Raw genomic sequence first — 14,700 nt, forward strand, 5'->3', positions numbered from 1 at the left:
ATCCATTTATACTAAAATATCGATTCTTAGACATAAGAAGAAGAGATAAATACGGATAAAATAGAGAACCGTTTTGAAATAGGACTAGCTTTACTCTCACCTACAAAATCTTGGCGAGGTTTTGCATTTTCTTGTTACGCGGTTTTGTACTTTAAAAGACGATATGTACATATGAATGCACATTTGTAGGTCATGGCACGCAATGTACAACTGCATTTCACTCATTTTTAATAAGCAATGTTGAAAAATTATGTCATACAAACGAAAAGTATATTTTTTTTTCGCTAGTATGCAACACAAAAATCGCGTGTTTTTTTACGACACTTCCGAATGTTGGCAATTTTTCAAAAATTTCGAATTGCCGCATACGTAAGCGCGGCCAATCGAATGGGAAAATTGTGCCGACCGCTTTCATTCAACAATTTTGAAAATCGTATACATAGTGTAAGCGAGCGAAAAGCAGGTGCGAGATTAGAATGTTTCCTATACATGTATTGTATGGAAATATGTATAGTTGAGCCATAAGTAAAGAAGGAAGAGCCAAAACAAAAACATTAAACTTATGACGGATAGCATAAACAAATACGCGTCAACGACTTGTTAATTATAGGCGTTAAGGGCATTTGGGGTTTGATATTTTTATGTCTGGTTTTACGTTCATCCAAACTGAGTAAACATAATAGCTTTCCACATATTTCATTCGATGATATTTCAAAAAAAATGGTTTTAGCGGGCAGGCTAGCATCCGCAGTGAAGGCCAAATCTGTTCATGTAGTTATTTTGTGCTCTAATTTACAAAGATGCTATTTACTTATATGTATATTTTCATTACTACGAATTCTATATTTTTCCATAATAGACTTTTCCGCTTGTCGCAAAACCGAAAACAAAAGTATGTAGTTGTGGAGATATTGTAGTAATTGTGTACGGCGGCGCGCCTCTTCGTCATTAATTAGCATTTCATCACGTCATCTCCATGTTACGCTTATTGAACACACTCAGTTTTCTAATCGGCAGGGCTTAGAAAAAGCAACCGAAATAAGTTGTATGTAAACAAATAGCATTTTTCCTGTAGTTTATTATGTACATATGTATGGTACTGAATATTTATTGTAATTCAAGTATTTGAGGTATATCTGTGAGGATACCATCTTTGATATTTTAGGGTGCGCTTTCCGACAATTGGTGTCATGTGCAAGGCGTTACCATACGAACTGAGATATGAACACTTATTATACACCAACAACAATTGCTTAAATGTTTGATAGACCATTCATATTTTACATTAAAAATTAGAAAACTACGATTATAAAAAAAAAAAAATAATGCCATTATTTTATGCATCCAACAAAAGTCTATTTTTAATGTGCCTTTTATTTTATGTCTCTTGTGAAAGCTTTCTTGCTTACTGACATACATAAATATTACTTTATTCTCAATCGCGGTATATTTTTTTTGTTCTGATAAGGAGCAATAAACTCGATAAATAAAAAATATATGTATATGAACATATTGGCTGCGTTTCTTTATACATTCCGGATAATCCAATCTTCAAAACGTTCAGAATGAATAAAGAAATGCAGCCATTATTGTAAAGCGAGTATGACAATGAAAAATTTAGTTTAATAAAAACTAATTTTCATAAGCAAATTAGCTGAATATATTTGTATTTCGATGGCTGAGTGGAAGATCGACCTACCTCGGCTGGCAGTCTGAAAACGCCCTATCTTAGAAAAATTTTCAACAACGGCCAATTTCAGAATTTGGTTGAAGAACGCCCTAATTTAGAATTTTATTGAAAAACGCCCTATCTCAGAATTGGGTCGAAAACGCCCTATCTCAGCTGCCGATTCTAAAACGCTCTATCTCAGCGCATTTTCTATGTACTTTCGTTTGAGATAGGGCGTTTTTGTGAAGAATTCTGTTATGGGGCGTTCTTCAAATTCTGAAATAGAGCGTCCTTCAATCAAAATCCGGGGGAAGGGCATTCTTTAAAAGTTGTCTGAGATAGGGCGTTTTCGAATTGGCTGCCCAGATGGATCGATCTTTCATTCAGCCATCGATTTACAATTTCAAATTTTCAAACAAAACAAATTGCGATTCTTATTTACATTTCTATAGGTATGTACACATATGCATAGTACGTATATACATATGTATGTATGTTAGTGGCAAGATTTCCCAGACAATGAAAACATATTCATTGCACCTGCTTTTCTGGGAAAGTACAAAACATTCTTTCTTTTCACTTTTTTACAGATACATTAACAGTGCAGTTAGTGACTAAAATCGATCGCATGGCTACTCACGGTTAAGTATCCATTAAAGTTTTATTTTGCATTTCTATAAGGTTGGATTGCAGGTTAGTTTGAGGCTGGTAAAAAAATAAAATTAAGGACATGACACCTCCCACCTTTTTAACTTCAAAGGGTAAATACTAAGTAATTCAATGACCCATTCTTTTTTCTCCATGGACTGCATTCAAGACCGCAGGACCACCTACGACAACGCTAGGGAAGATCAGTACATAATCGTTCCCACGACAGTCGGGTGTACGTAACCGGAACAACCAAGATTAACGTTCAAATCGTCATTTAAAATACAAAACCCGAGTAGGTATCTTGGTTCCGCAAAACCTCGTAACTGACATTTGTCCCAAAAATGAGAGTTGCTCACCGGAAGCTCCTGACATCAAACCTTATTCATTCATACCAAAGTATCGATATTTAGATATAAGAGATATAGATACCTGGGCATAAAAGGGAGAGCCGTTTTAAAATAAAATAGGTTTTACAGGATTGTTACTCCAGCATCACTTGCCAAAAATTCTTTGGGCGATTTGTATGCTGTTACAACAACAATCAGTAGGTATATATTCAATAAGGTAAAAGTGACAAAGTGACAACTAATTTGTAGGTAAAATTTGTTTCAATACGATGTATTTTGTTTTATGTTCTTCAGTGGTATCTTGTTTAATGTGACTTGGTTGAAAAATTTTGTACATTGTTCATTTATCAGTAATTTACTGTCTGTACTTTGCAAATAAACTGTGAAGATTTTAACTGAAGTTGTAATAATGCCTGCACCTTTCCGATCGGTATATGCAAAGATGATTCCATCACAACAAATATGGTTGAATTGTCCGGGCAGTAATAATAAAATAAATATTACCGAGGAGCAATGAACTGCAAGGGTACATAGATATGTATACTTATTATTTACATTAATATTTATAGATGAATTCGTTGGAAACACACGTACCTACATACATATTTACAAGTTGCTGTGTGGGACTTTTTGAACCTAACCTTATAAAATGCACAAAAAATATCCTCACGTCCATTTTCAGTTTTCTAAAACTTTTTTCGCATAACTTCAAAGTAAAATCAAATGTTTTAATTTGTTTACCTTCCTTTCCAGGCACATATAGTCCATAAAAGGGCATCTCCGTTCCTCGTTTACCCCTGGCTGATAGGCGTCGATTCCTTTATAATTTTCTCACCGATTTGCACACGATATATGTATTTATGCGCAATTCCACAGTGAGTGTTTTTACTTAACGCTTACGCGAATTGAATTTAACCAGCTTTCGGTGCTGTTATTAATTAACAAGCAAAATGCCACTGAGCTCCGCGAAGTTTCACAATTTGTGTGGTAAAAAAATAAGAAATTGCCAACCAGCCAAAATGCAGAATCGCTATTCTCTTAACACTTATCGTTCAATATTTCCGAAGCTTTCAGATTCCAATAAATTTATTTTCTTAGGCGCAGTTTTTCTCAATTTGTAAATAAATCAAATTTCTTTAAAATTTCACTTTATTTCAAGTAGAATTTTTTTTTAGCTTCTCCAACTAGAGGTGGGTAACTCAACTCAGAGTTGAGTTATTGAGTTGATTCCTATAAGTGAATCGGTAACTCAGACTCCCTGTCCAAAAAAAATGTAACTCAGTAACTCAGTTGATGCCGTAGGGCTCACATGAATCAATTGAATCATAGTGGCTCATATTTGTCCATATAACTCTCTCGCTTCGCCACAGTGTTTAGCATGGCAAAGTCTTGCATTTTGTTTTTGCACGAGGCGAATTTATACAAGGTGGTGGCAAGAATACAACAACAACAACCACATGTATTTTGTATTGCGGGTGTTATGTCAAATCTCACAAATTCTTATAATTTCGTTTTTTTTTTAGTTTTTCTCGAAATATGTATGTATGTAAGATATATAAAGATGTGCATATCAAATCAATTGCCTTTCCAACCATATCCACATTTTGAAATTCGGTACAATAGGTTTCGAAATATAAGCTTTTGAAAATATTGAAAATTCCACCTTTACCCTCCCCCTAGCACCGCCCTATTAATTTGCACACAAAAAAAATTACACCTTTCAAATCAGTAGAAAGGAGCTGACCACGCCCACTTTAAAGTTTTGTTTTATCTCAACGGCCGCTATACCGCATCTATGCCTCAAAACGAGTCTACGATACGAATGAGTGTAACATACAAAGAGTCAAATGAGTTAGTTGAATGAGCTGACTCCTTAAAGTGAGTTGGAGTCATTGAGTCAACTCCTATAAATTTGCTGAGTTACCCACTCTTATCTCCAACGTCTGTTTTACCGTTTCCTTCACATTCCAACAACAGAATGTTGTATTTATTTCGTTTCTTCTTTGTTCAGCTACTGGGACGACATCTATGTTTTGAACACGAAAGCAGCAGCGGGCGCTATTATGAAAAAGAGGAGGTTAGCAGTTATCAAAAGCGAGGGGTTGCAAATTCCAATTTTTCTGTTTTTGTGGTTAATCAGGTTTCAAATTTTTTATTCATTTAAATTAAAAAAAAAATTAAAATTAATTAAATTTTATTATAATTTAGAGAACACTTCAAGTAGCTACACTGGCCTATTCAGTGGAAAAATTGCATGAACTTAAAAGTGTATGTATGTACTAGGGATGTCAAAATATGCGGATAAATGAGATCCCGGGATTTCGGGATATTTTTTAAGTAATCTCGCTATCCCGCTATGTTTTTTAATTTTTCGGGTTCTCGGGATTAATGCAAGCAAATCCCGGAATTTTTGTGATCTCTAAAACACCGGGATCCCGGAATTGGCATCCCTAGTATGTACGTACTTCTATCATCTCATTGAAATGGTGAAGTGCTGTAATTTTTATATATTTTTAAATTAAAATATTTATTTGAGTATAAATAACATTATTGTTTCATTTTTCAAGTGCAACGTTTCTATAAATAACTTTATTTGTAGGTATTAAAAGTTGAATATGTATATCAATGACGTCCAAATAACCATGTCGACCTATTTAATAGCGATACACTTGTTATTTTTTTTTTTGCTTTTCTTATCTTAGAGATTACTATTAATGTTCAAAGTGATTTGGTATATATGCATTATCAAATATTTTTTTTTTGTTTTCTGATATCGTAATATCAATTGCAGCTTTTTATATATTTTTTTTATACTTATTTAATTCATGGTAGATATTGTCCATATTGCCAGTCGCTGTTAGAATCCGTGTACTGCGGTATAATTTTCTTTGATTTGTAGAGTGCTTTCGAATAACCGGTATAGTCCTGATAGTTTTATTAATTAATTTATTATTTCATAGGGATCTACTTTCTTATAGAAACATACCTTATCGGCCTTACGTCGCCTATTAAGTTCCTTGTCATTTTGTGTGGCATTCATAATGAAGTTATTACGTTTGTTGTTCATGTTGATATTTTTTTCATTGCTATTTAAGTTATTATGAGTTAGGGTATCATCCTTGTTCCCAAGAGGTTGATGAGTTTTTGAAACATAAGGCTTAATACGTAGTGAGAGATCGATTGCGGGTGGCGGGCGACGTTTGATTTCCTCCTCGATTTCATATAGTTCTTGCTGGAATTTACAAAAAATCATAAACATTTAAATTATTTAAAGATGCAAATTCAAATGAAAAATTTATACCCGGCATAGGCTAGAGGTTAGTTTAGGTTGAAGTGGCTGATAGTGGCCACAACAGCACACCTAGATCCATATTTTTTGACCTATTGAGGTACCACGCGGATCGCGAAACCCTCCTACTCAAACCACCGAATGGAGCCGTTTTCCTACTTAAAATCAGGGACCGAAAAAGCGTTTCGGTTTCGGTTTAGTTCTGCATTAGAACAAAATGTAATGTCAAGAACGTTCTCACAAAAGAACCAAACGGGAACAAAAGTACTGAGACCACTTTGAATGGAAACAAAATTAGAACAAAAGGTGAAACATCGTTTCAGTGAAAACCATGATTGGTAATTCTAAGCCAGAGGAAAGGTGGCTCATTTCAACTTCGACATCGTTCACCATTAGGGTGAACTGTTCATTTATGGAACATTTTTTTTATTTTCTGTGAAAGAAAAGTTCGGGTCTTAAGTCTTTCGTTGGCTTAATTTGCACAGTTATCTTTCAGTTCTTTGTTGTCTAATTTTAGTATTCAAACATTTCAAACTAATGGAACGCTATGAGAAATATGTTGTTCTCGCTTTCATTCTTCGCGAATAGTTCTGAGAAGATTTGTCCCAGTTTCGTTCTCTACCGGAAAATTCGCGATGGTTCTTCGAGAGAAAGTTCTTTAGACTTTTGTTCCCGTTTTGTTCTCTTAAAAATGTTCCCGAAAGTATTGTTCGCACTTTGTTCTCTTTAGGAACATTCTACAGGGTTTTGTTCATATATAATTCTCGTTGAGAATGTTCTCGATAGTTTTGTTCTCACATTCATTTTTGTGAAAACATTGCCGAAGGTTTTGTTCTCATTTTAATTTGGTTTTTAAGCGATCTTGGTGAACAAAACTACAAGAACGAAACTTAGTTTCGTTCCTACTTTTTGTTCTCGGCCCCTGCTTAAAATACCGGATAGTGCTGGAATTTCTAGTTCTGGTTTTATTCAAATTGATTTGGGAACATTTTTTTCCACATTTTCTGTGGCGATCTGGATTGTAAATAACAGCTAAAATAATGTTTCAAATAAGAGAAAGCTGCTCCTTCATGGTCCCCTATTTATCTCAAAAGTTGACTTACGAAAAACCGAAAGAGAAATTTTAATTTATTCGTTAAAATTGGCAATTTCGAAAAGCTTGTATAAAAAACCGTAATTTACAGTTAGAACTGTGGATCTGGCCACATTGGCATAGAGCCCACAAATGCAGAGTAATGAAGTTCTTTACACTTTTTCTTGTTGCGGCTTGGCCACCAGACCTCTACCCCGTAGAGCAAAATAGGACTAACAACATGACAAGCATGACGTTTGGGAGCAGCCCCTAGCTCCCTTCAATTGCAGCCTTACAGTTGTAGAGGGCTACCGTTGATTTCGTGACCGTGTTTCTTGTATATTTTGTGCCCGTCTTAACTTTTTGTCTGGTACTAATCATTCCTAAGTATTTAATGGATTCACCTGACCCTAGTCCTATTGCTCATTACAGGGAGGATTTCCATGTGAAAAGGAGCCATGCCAGTTTTTCTTTTCGTTCAACTTTCAAACAATCTTAGTTAGTGCAGGGTTTGTGGACAATTTTCACTCACAAACACTTCAAGGACGTCAACAGAGAGAGAGAGGGAGGATTACATACTGCGTAGTTACCCTACTAACACATCTATTCAGCTTTGCTTCCCTCGAACGACTCTGCCTATTAACAGTTAGCTTATGAATTAGACTAGCTCTAAGTCGCTGTTCAGGTTCGTTAAGCCGTCGTAATTGCCATAGGCGTAATATTGTTGAAAGCACACTCGATGTCCCGGAACGCTATCAGTGTGTACTACTTTATCATTAAGGATTTCTTAATGTGAGACCTGACTTTGTGCAACGCTGTTTCAGAGGACTTCCTTTCATAAAGGCGTGCTGAGCTTATAACTTTGTTTGCGGCAGATGCCCTTATATAGGATTCAATATCCCGAGTTGGAATAAGCATATAATTATCGGTCTTAAATTTTTGGGATTAGTGTGAGAGGTTTTCCGAGCCTTATGAATACGACATATCCAGTTGAGTCGGTGAAACGCTCTTTGGACCAAGGGTTTTATATGGTTTAAAGGGCTACATGGCCCAAATTAATTTTTCAGCTGTAACTAACTACCTCACTCTTTTCTATGAGTTCCTTATTCAGCGCCTGATCGGTGGCACCTGGAGAGTGTGTGATAGGGATGGGTAGTGGAGGGTTGAAATTCGATTTTTTCCGAATTTCGAACATTGCCCAGCCATTCGATTATTCGATTCGAAATTTGGTGGTGCAAATTCGATTCAATTCGAATTTTCCAAAAATTTTTTGAAGTGAAATTTCTTAAGGTCGTTAGAGGATTGATATATTCTAGAAAATTATTCTCCGGAAAATTTTACTAGGGGTCTTCTCAGGCAAACGCTTCATGCTACCAACGTAAAAGCCTCTAAAAATTTAAAATAAAAAATCAACAAAAAAAATTAGTTTTTTACAAAAATTTTTTTTAATTTGAGTAAGGATTAACAGTTCCTTATTGGCACAGATTTTTTGTCTCAATGCATCAGATCGAAAAACATGTATTTTTTTACTTGCATCCCTAAGAAAAATGGAGTGCCACATACAGTGATGGCAAAATTGGCTGGAAAGAAGAAAGTTGAAGGTTGATTTTTTGGAAAGAGAGATGAAATTCGATTTTTTCTAGAAAAATTCGATTTTATCCGAATTTTAGCAACACAAAGTTCGATTTCAAAAATTCGCCATTTTGGAGCTAAAATTCGTTTAAAATTCGAATATCGAATTTACCCATCCCTAGTGTTTGCTTAGAAGAAGGTGCAGGCATTCCTCAACAGTTTCCATCCACCTCCTGTCGAAATCTGATAACCAGTAGGTAGTACATAATTATCTGCGATTATGTTCATAAAAAAGTGCAGTTACCGCTTGAGTCTGAAGCACTTCAGGAGTTTTTTTCTCTAGAGATAAAAGAGAGATGGGCCAATAGGATACTCTGAAGGAGAATAATCCTACAGATTTTCTACACCTCAGTGGTCATCATGGTAAGTCATGGAGTCTTACTTGCGCTTAATCACATTGAGGTGTACTAAACGCAGCTCGGATTCTCTTCTTCTTGTTAAAGATTGTTCCGTAATGAAAACTAGTTGAAAACAATTAAGATTCGCCAAAACGAAAGAAAATGCACAAGAAAAGTTTGAAATTTTGTAAACAAATTTTCTCTAAAATGATTTTTTTTTTAAATTTTAGTAAAATTAAGGACATGCAATTTTATATCATTTTAAATTTTAGTAGAATAAAGTGCAAGTTTGGGTTGATTTTTAATAATAAAAAATTTAAATTTTAGGGAAAATTTTTTATAACATTTAAAATCACTACGCTACGTCTACACGCTGTTTTGATATCAATTTTCCAGTTTTAAGGCACTGTGCGCCGCTTAAGCAGGAAAGCCTACTGATTTTTGTATGTATATACATACATATATTTGTACGTATGTATGTATGGATGAGATCTTACCCTATTTTTGTAGACCATGCAGCAAGCGCGTAATGTAAAATAATAAATAATTTCCACACCCGATAGCAGCGAGAATCCAAGAAACAAACTGGCTATGCCGCCAAAGGAGACCAATAGATCAACCCAACCAAAGAGTACCTCACGCTTATAACGTATAATGGGCCAAGTAAGAAATTCCACTAAAACACCGTCATCGTCGTTCTTTTCCGTGCTGAAAAAAAAAATTTAGATAGAAAGGAGAGATCGAGAGATTGTTTGAAAAGCGTAGATTGTACAAAATAAATTGTCCATACACACACACATACCTCTTAATCAACTTCTCAATATTGAAAACAGTTTTTGAGCAACTTAATTCGCAATGCATACAGTTCTTTATACTTGTAATGTTAACTTTATACTTTTCCAAGCATGAAAAATGGGATACGCCACACATGGGAGCATTTGCTAAAAAGAAAATGAGCGGCAATAATTTAGCTTTGAAATATATGCACATTAGGGTGGTCCACAAATTACATAGGAAAATCAAGCTTTTGGAATTTTCACGCTACCACGCCCAGAACTGAAAAATAACGATAATAAGGAGACCCGTATATTTTTTCTTTTGAAATCGGTTAATATTTAACAGTGCCGCCTTGAAGTCTTACATGTATTGAATAAAACCATTATTGTTATAAAACCTTTAAAATCAAATGTTTTTGATGGAATAAGTTTAGTTCCTCGCAGAGATCTTCAAACAATTAAATTATGATGCATATTTAACTTTAAAATTTTACTAACTTTTTTTTTATAACATGCGTGTTGTAGTAAAAAATACATAAAATACACATTTTTGTATTTAAGAGATAAGATCATCGGCTATGAAAAAATAGTTAGTAAAATTTTCAAACTAAATATTCACCATAATTTTATTTTTTTAAGAACTCTGAAGGGAAATACACGTATTCTATCAAAAATATTTCATTTAATGGTTTTATAAGCAATTTTACGAAAAAATGTATTTCCCCAAACGATTAACCTACTTCAAAAAAAAAATACTGTTCTTNACATACCTACATACATATGTACAAATGAATGTATTAATTAATTTATCTAACTCAAAAAACTTACGTATTGGCTTATAAAATGGTGGATTGCATTTACAGAGTTTGATTGCTCTTTTCATCCGACACTCTGTCATGCAGGATGAGAATGTGTAACCTTCTGGGAAGTACTGCAATTTGACCTCGTCATAAAATATGCACTTCCGTTGACTGCAATTTCAGCAGCAGTGTGTTTAATTAGAATTCACTTTATACCTTTTTTCTTTTGCTTACCCGATTGTAAGCTGTCTAGCATCATCTGTGGTGTAGGTATTCTTTTTAGAGATTCTTGCTTCCACCTTCTGATTATCTTCCCATTCGATTTGTGCATTAAAATCGCGACCAAAATATTCCTCATTTGAAAAAATAAAGACCTTGTCGAAAAAGAAAAAAAAAAAATAGGCGTGAGTTATAAGTAAGTAAGAGATTTTTGACTGAAATATTAATCGTTAATAGACACAACTATCTAATGTGCATAACGAAGTACATACTTACATTTGCGGTTCCATTTGGTATAAAGAACAAAGCCCATTTCTTATCCGTTTCATAGAGATCATGCGGTGCAGCGCCACTGACACTTACAATGCGAGGTTTAATAAAAATATAAGACACACACATATAAACATATATACATATATTATTACGCACATACATTTATTTTTGTTAATACCTACTCTTCTTTCGTCTCTGACTTGAAACGGCTATTAAAGGCAAAACACATCCCATGCTCAGTATAGACGGTATCAAAGTGGGTACAGCAGGGTATAGGCTCATCACGATACTTGCACTCGGTCAGAGTACTCTCACAGCTGATGCGAGCCTGTGCGCGAAAAAAATTATATGAATGTATGGTTACTATAGTATGACAATCCCCCGAAAATAAGTAAAGTGAAGCATGGGGGCAGACTTTTGTACTGAAAATCTGCGGTTTACTGCCGATTCTCAGTTAACTACGCACTGTGAATTTGACCCTGAAGGATTAATAAAAAAAACTATTTTACAACTAAACAATGTGGAACGGAAACGCCTTTGTTTCGACGAGATTATTCACCTCAAGTTTCTCAAAAGCAGAACTTCCTCAGTGTAAGGTTATGGCTCTCAGTGTGGTGAGATTAGAAGGCTGTGCTCTATCATGACACTTCGAGACCACACACATCATCGGCGACGCGTTAAAAATATTGGGTACTGGGATGACATTCTTTGCCACACCCTGTACATTTCTTTGACCCTGCGCCGTTAAGGTCTCATTATGGCAACTTAACGTTGCTTAGAGGTTGTTACTAAAAAATTCTCTTAAATGGATGTTTGGACAACCGAAGTCTTTTTCATTTGGATTTTCTAAGTTCCAGGTTACGTTAAGTTGCCATAATCAGGCTTTTAGACTGCTTGCGTCTACTTTTCAATATTGAATAATTCATCAAGGATATTCGAACACTCTCTTGTTTTCGGAAGCATTCTTAAGTTCACATTAAAATCATTTCATTTTCCTTTAGAAATTAAGCCCCGTTCACAATCATCAGCGTAAATATAAATCGTTCAACGTAAATCAAATGCGTTCATACTTGGTTTAAAGGTTTCTATAGACAAGCTAGAAATCATGGCTAGTCGGATTATGCATTAAAATATTTTTAGGAAAACTGAGTTAAAGATGTGTTGTGTACATACATACCTACATATGTACGTATGTATGTGATTCTATATGTATATATTATACAAATGTATGCACCTTAAATGCTGCTTCTCTCAAATTCATTTCCTTTAATACATTTTCTGGGATCGCCTGCGCCAGTGCATTAGCTTCATTGATGTTATCAAAGTTCAAAGAGGTCAAAAGCTCTAAAAACGGCGCGATCATGGTGGCTGTTGGATGGTCATAATTCCTGTAAAAAGAAATGACAAATGAAAACTTAATTGAAATGGACTTAAACTTTCTACTTACGATAGTGTTCTGTACGCAAAATCATAGGCCTTGTCATGATCAAAAGGTATTTCCGGACAAACAATAGTGGTGGGGAAAACAACATTTTGGTTATGGAAATCGGTGTCCAAGCCTAAGTTAAAAAATAATAAGAGATTCTTGTGAGTAAAGATTTTTACGCGTATGAAGAGCAATTATTAAATTTTTATATTTGTTATGATGAAAATTTTAATATTTTGTGGTAATAGTACATATATATATATATATAGTGCTTAACACAATTATACGCCACCAACATATGGACATGTTCTTTCATTTCATTTCTTTATTATTTAATTTTAATTATTTAAGTTCGAGCACTTTAATTAGATTTGTTAGGAATATTATGAGTAGGCAGTTTTGTCACAAATATATTAAAAAACAAAATAATCTCAAAACTACAAGAATATGTAAATAAATGTTTGGAAAACTTTTTTTATACAATATCTCTCACTGAATTTTTGAACTTAAATTTTTTTTTTGTAAACTATAAATTAAAAGTAATTTTAAATGAAATAAAAATTGTTTAAAATAACTTAATTTATAGTTTTTTAAAAGTTTAAAAATATATATTTACATGTCTGAGGAAAAAACAGGTATTGTATCAAAAAACTTGAACTGCATTTTATTCAAGTTTTTGCTTTTTAGATATTTTTAATTTAAAAATTTTGAACGTTTTAAATCGCAAAATCCTGAAAACAGTGAAATTTAGAATTTTGCACAACTTTCAAAAAAAAAATAAATTTTCTGAGGCAGAACTTTGTTATATGATAAAAAAAGTTCTGACCAAAATTCATCCAAATCAAACATGGTCGCTTATAACCATTGGTTAATTTAACATGGATTAATCGACAAGGCTATTTCGAAAATATTATTATTTTGTTTTTTATTTTTTGTAGGGGTCGTAGGGGTCTTCTTTTCAGATTATTCGCCATATCTTTAGAAAGTATAGTCGGATCTTAGAGTATGATATTTTGATATTTTGGTCTTGAGGAGACAATTAAATATGTTTCTAAGTTCATTGATCTCAAGTAATTGCCCACCAGATCTCACTTCCTACCACCTAACGTAACACCCTAATATCAGAAAATTGATGCATCATTAAACTTTTGCTAAGGAAGTATTTCGATTTGAAGAAAATCCAGAATTTTTTTTTTTTGCCGAACGTAGAGGTAACATTTTGTGATTTTTTGCATTTACAGTCGATGTGTTTGTCTTTAGGAGATATTTTTTTCATTGACCACGAGTACCACCTCTAGTACTTACCTATCAGATCTCAGTTCATATCACCTTAATGCCAGTACATTAAAGCTCTCCAAGAATCATTTAACTTTTGCAGGGCAAGTGTTTTGATTATTCTAGTACAACTATAAAAAAAAAAATTGTTGAACAAAGGTGTCAGCGAAAAGTGTAAAAAGGCGACTCCTAGGATGAGCCAAAAAATATGAATTTTTTTTCGAAATTTTCTTGCAAAAATACGTTAGACTCAGGATTGTACGGCGCAGTATTCATTGTGCAACTTTTTCAACTTAGCTCTTCTATCACTACATATTTTCAGAAGAAAAAAATATTTTAAATTTATGTAAGTGGTTTTCAGAAAACAATCTATGTTGCACTTCTACATCTACATACATACCTATTATTTACATATGCTTTTTTAATTTTTGTACTCACCCGTAATGGTGGGATTTGTCTGAAACTTCTCCCATAAACTCATAATAATCACTAAAGCAGTCACAGCTCCAATTGATGTAAAGCAAAACCACATAAATCTAAAAAGAAAAACGATTTATGCCTTCCTTTAAGTTCTCATCAATCTCTTAGTGAATTTAATAAACATTCACCTACTTTTCACCCACCGGACGTCCGGACTCGGCTATGTAACGTACACCATGTAAGGTGGAATTTTGAAAAAATTCTTTGGTTTGAAAAATTAAACTACGTCGAAAGATTATCAACGTTTCGGCAAACTTTCTCGCCCATTCTCTGACGTTCTTTTTCGACATTTTTGTTTTAGAATTGCCATTCGCATAATTCACTTACGAATATACGTGTGTACATATGTATGTACATATATACTACTATGTAGTGCATGTCGTTCTCAAAGAAAGTGCATTGTTGTCAAGAATAATTGCCAAAATTTCCGTATAAACTCCATCGAAATCGGTC

The 14,700-nt window shown here is 34.0% G+C and overlaps 1 protein-coding gene across 2 annotated transcripts; it reads right to left on the reverse strand.

Annotated features, from left to right (window-relative positions):
• Positions 1–5,224: 5,224 nt before the first annotated feature.
• On the reverse strand, positions 5,225–14,669 carry LOC108378476 (sodium channel protein Nach-like). Of its 2 annotated transcripts, none has more exons than XM_017634771.1 (12): positions 14,380–14,669; positions 14,206–14,303; positions 12,514–12,625; positions 12,301–12,454; positions 11,249–11,394; positions 11,070–11,151; positions 10,809–10,948; positions 10,603–10,745; positions 9,801–9,939; positions 9,496–9,706; positions 5,654–5,899; positions 5,225–5,592 (listed from the first exon to the last, which is right to left on the reverse strand). In XM_017634771.1, exons 1-12 carry the CDS (start codon positions 14,535–14,537, stop codon positions 5,491–5,493), a joined length of 1,731 nt encoding a protein of 576 aa, XP_017490260.1. In that variant the 5' UTR covers positions 14,538–14,669; the 3' UTR covers positions 5,225–5,490. The 2 variants fall into 2 exon arrangements, with proteins under 2 accessions (XP_017490260.1, XP_017490261.1); XM_017634772.1 differs by having other exon boundaries at positions 14,376–14,400.
• Between the last annotated feature and the right edge of the window lie 31 nt (positions 14,670–14,700).

The sequence above is a fragment of the Rhagoletis zephyria genome, unplaced genomic scaffold (assembly GCF_001687245.7).
Source record: "Rhagoletis zephyria isolate East Lansing unplaced genomic scaffold, Rhagoletis_zephyria_1.1 Rzeph_scaffold_14173, whole genome shotgun sequence".
NCBI classification, from domain to species: Eukaryota; Metazoa; Arthropoda; class Insecta; order Diptera; family Tephritidae; genus Rhagoletis; species Rhagoletis zephyria.

What these genes read in the sequence shown, in the direction of transcription:
- LOC108378476 (XM_017634771.1), bottom strand. Translation starts at nt 14,537, where the DNA reads ATGTCGAAAAAGAACGTCAGAGAATGGGCGAGAAAGTTTGCCGAAACG. An exon ending in ACCATTTTATAAGCCAATAC is followed by an intron (nt 9,940 to 10,602) that starts GTAAGTTTTTTG and finishes TTTTCTTTTTAG; the next exon opens with CAAATGCTCCCATGTGTGGC. An exon ending in ATTGAGAAGTTGATTAAGAG is followed by an intron (nt 9,707 to 9,800) that starts GTATGTGTGTGT and finishes TTTTTTTTTCAG; the next exon opens with CACGGAAAAGAACGACGATG.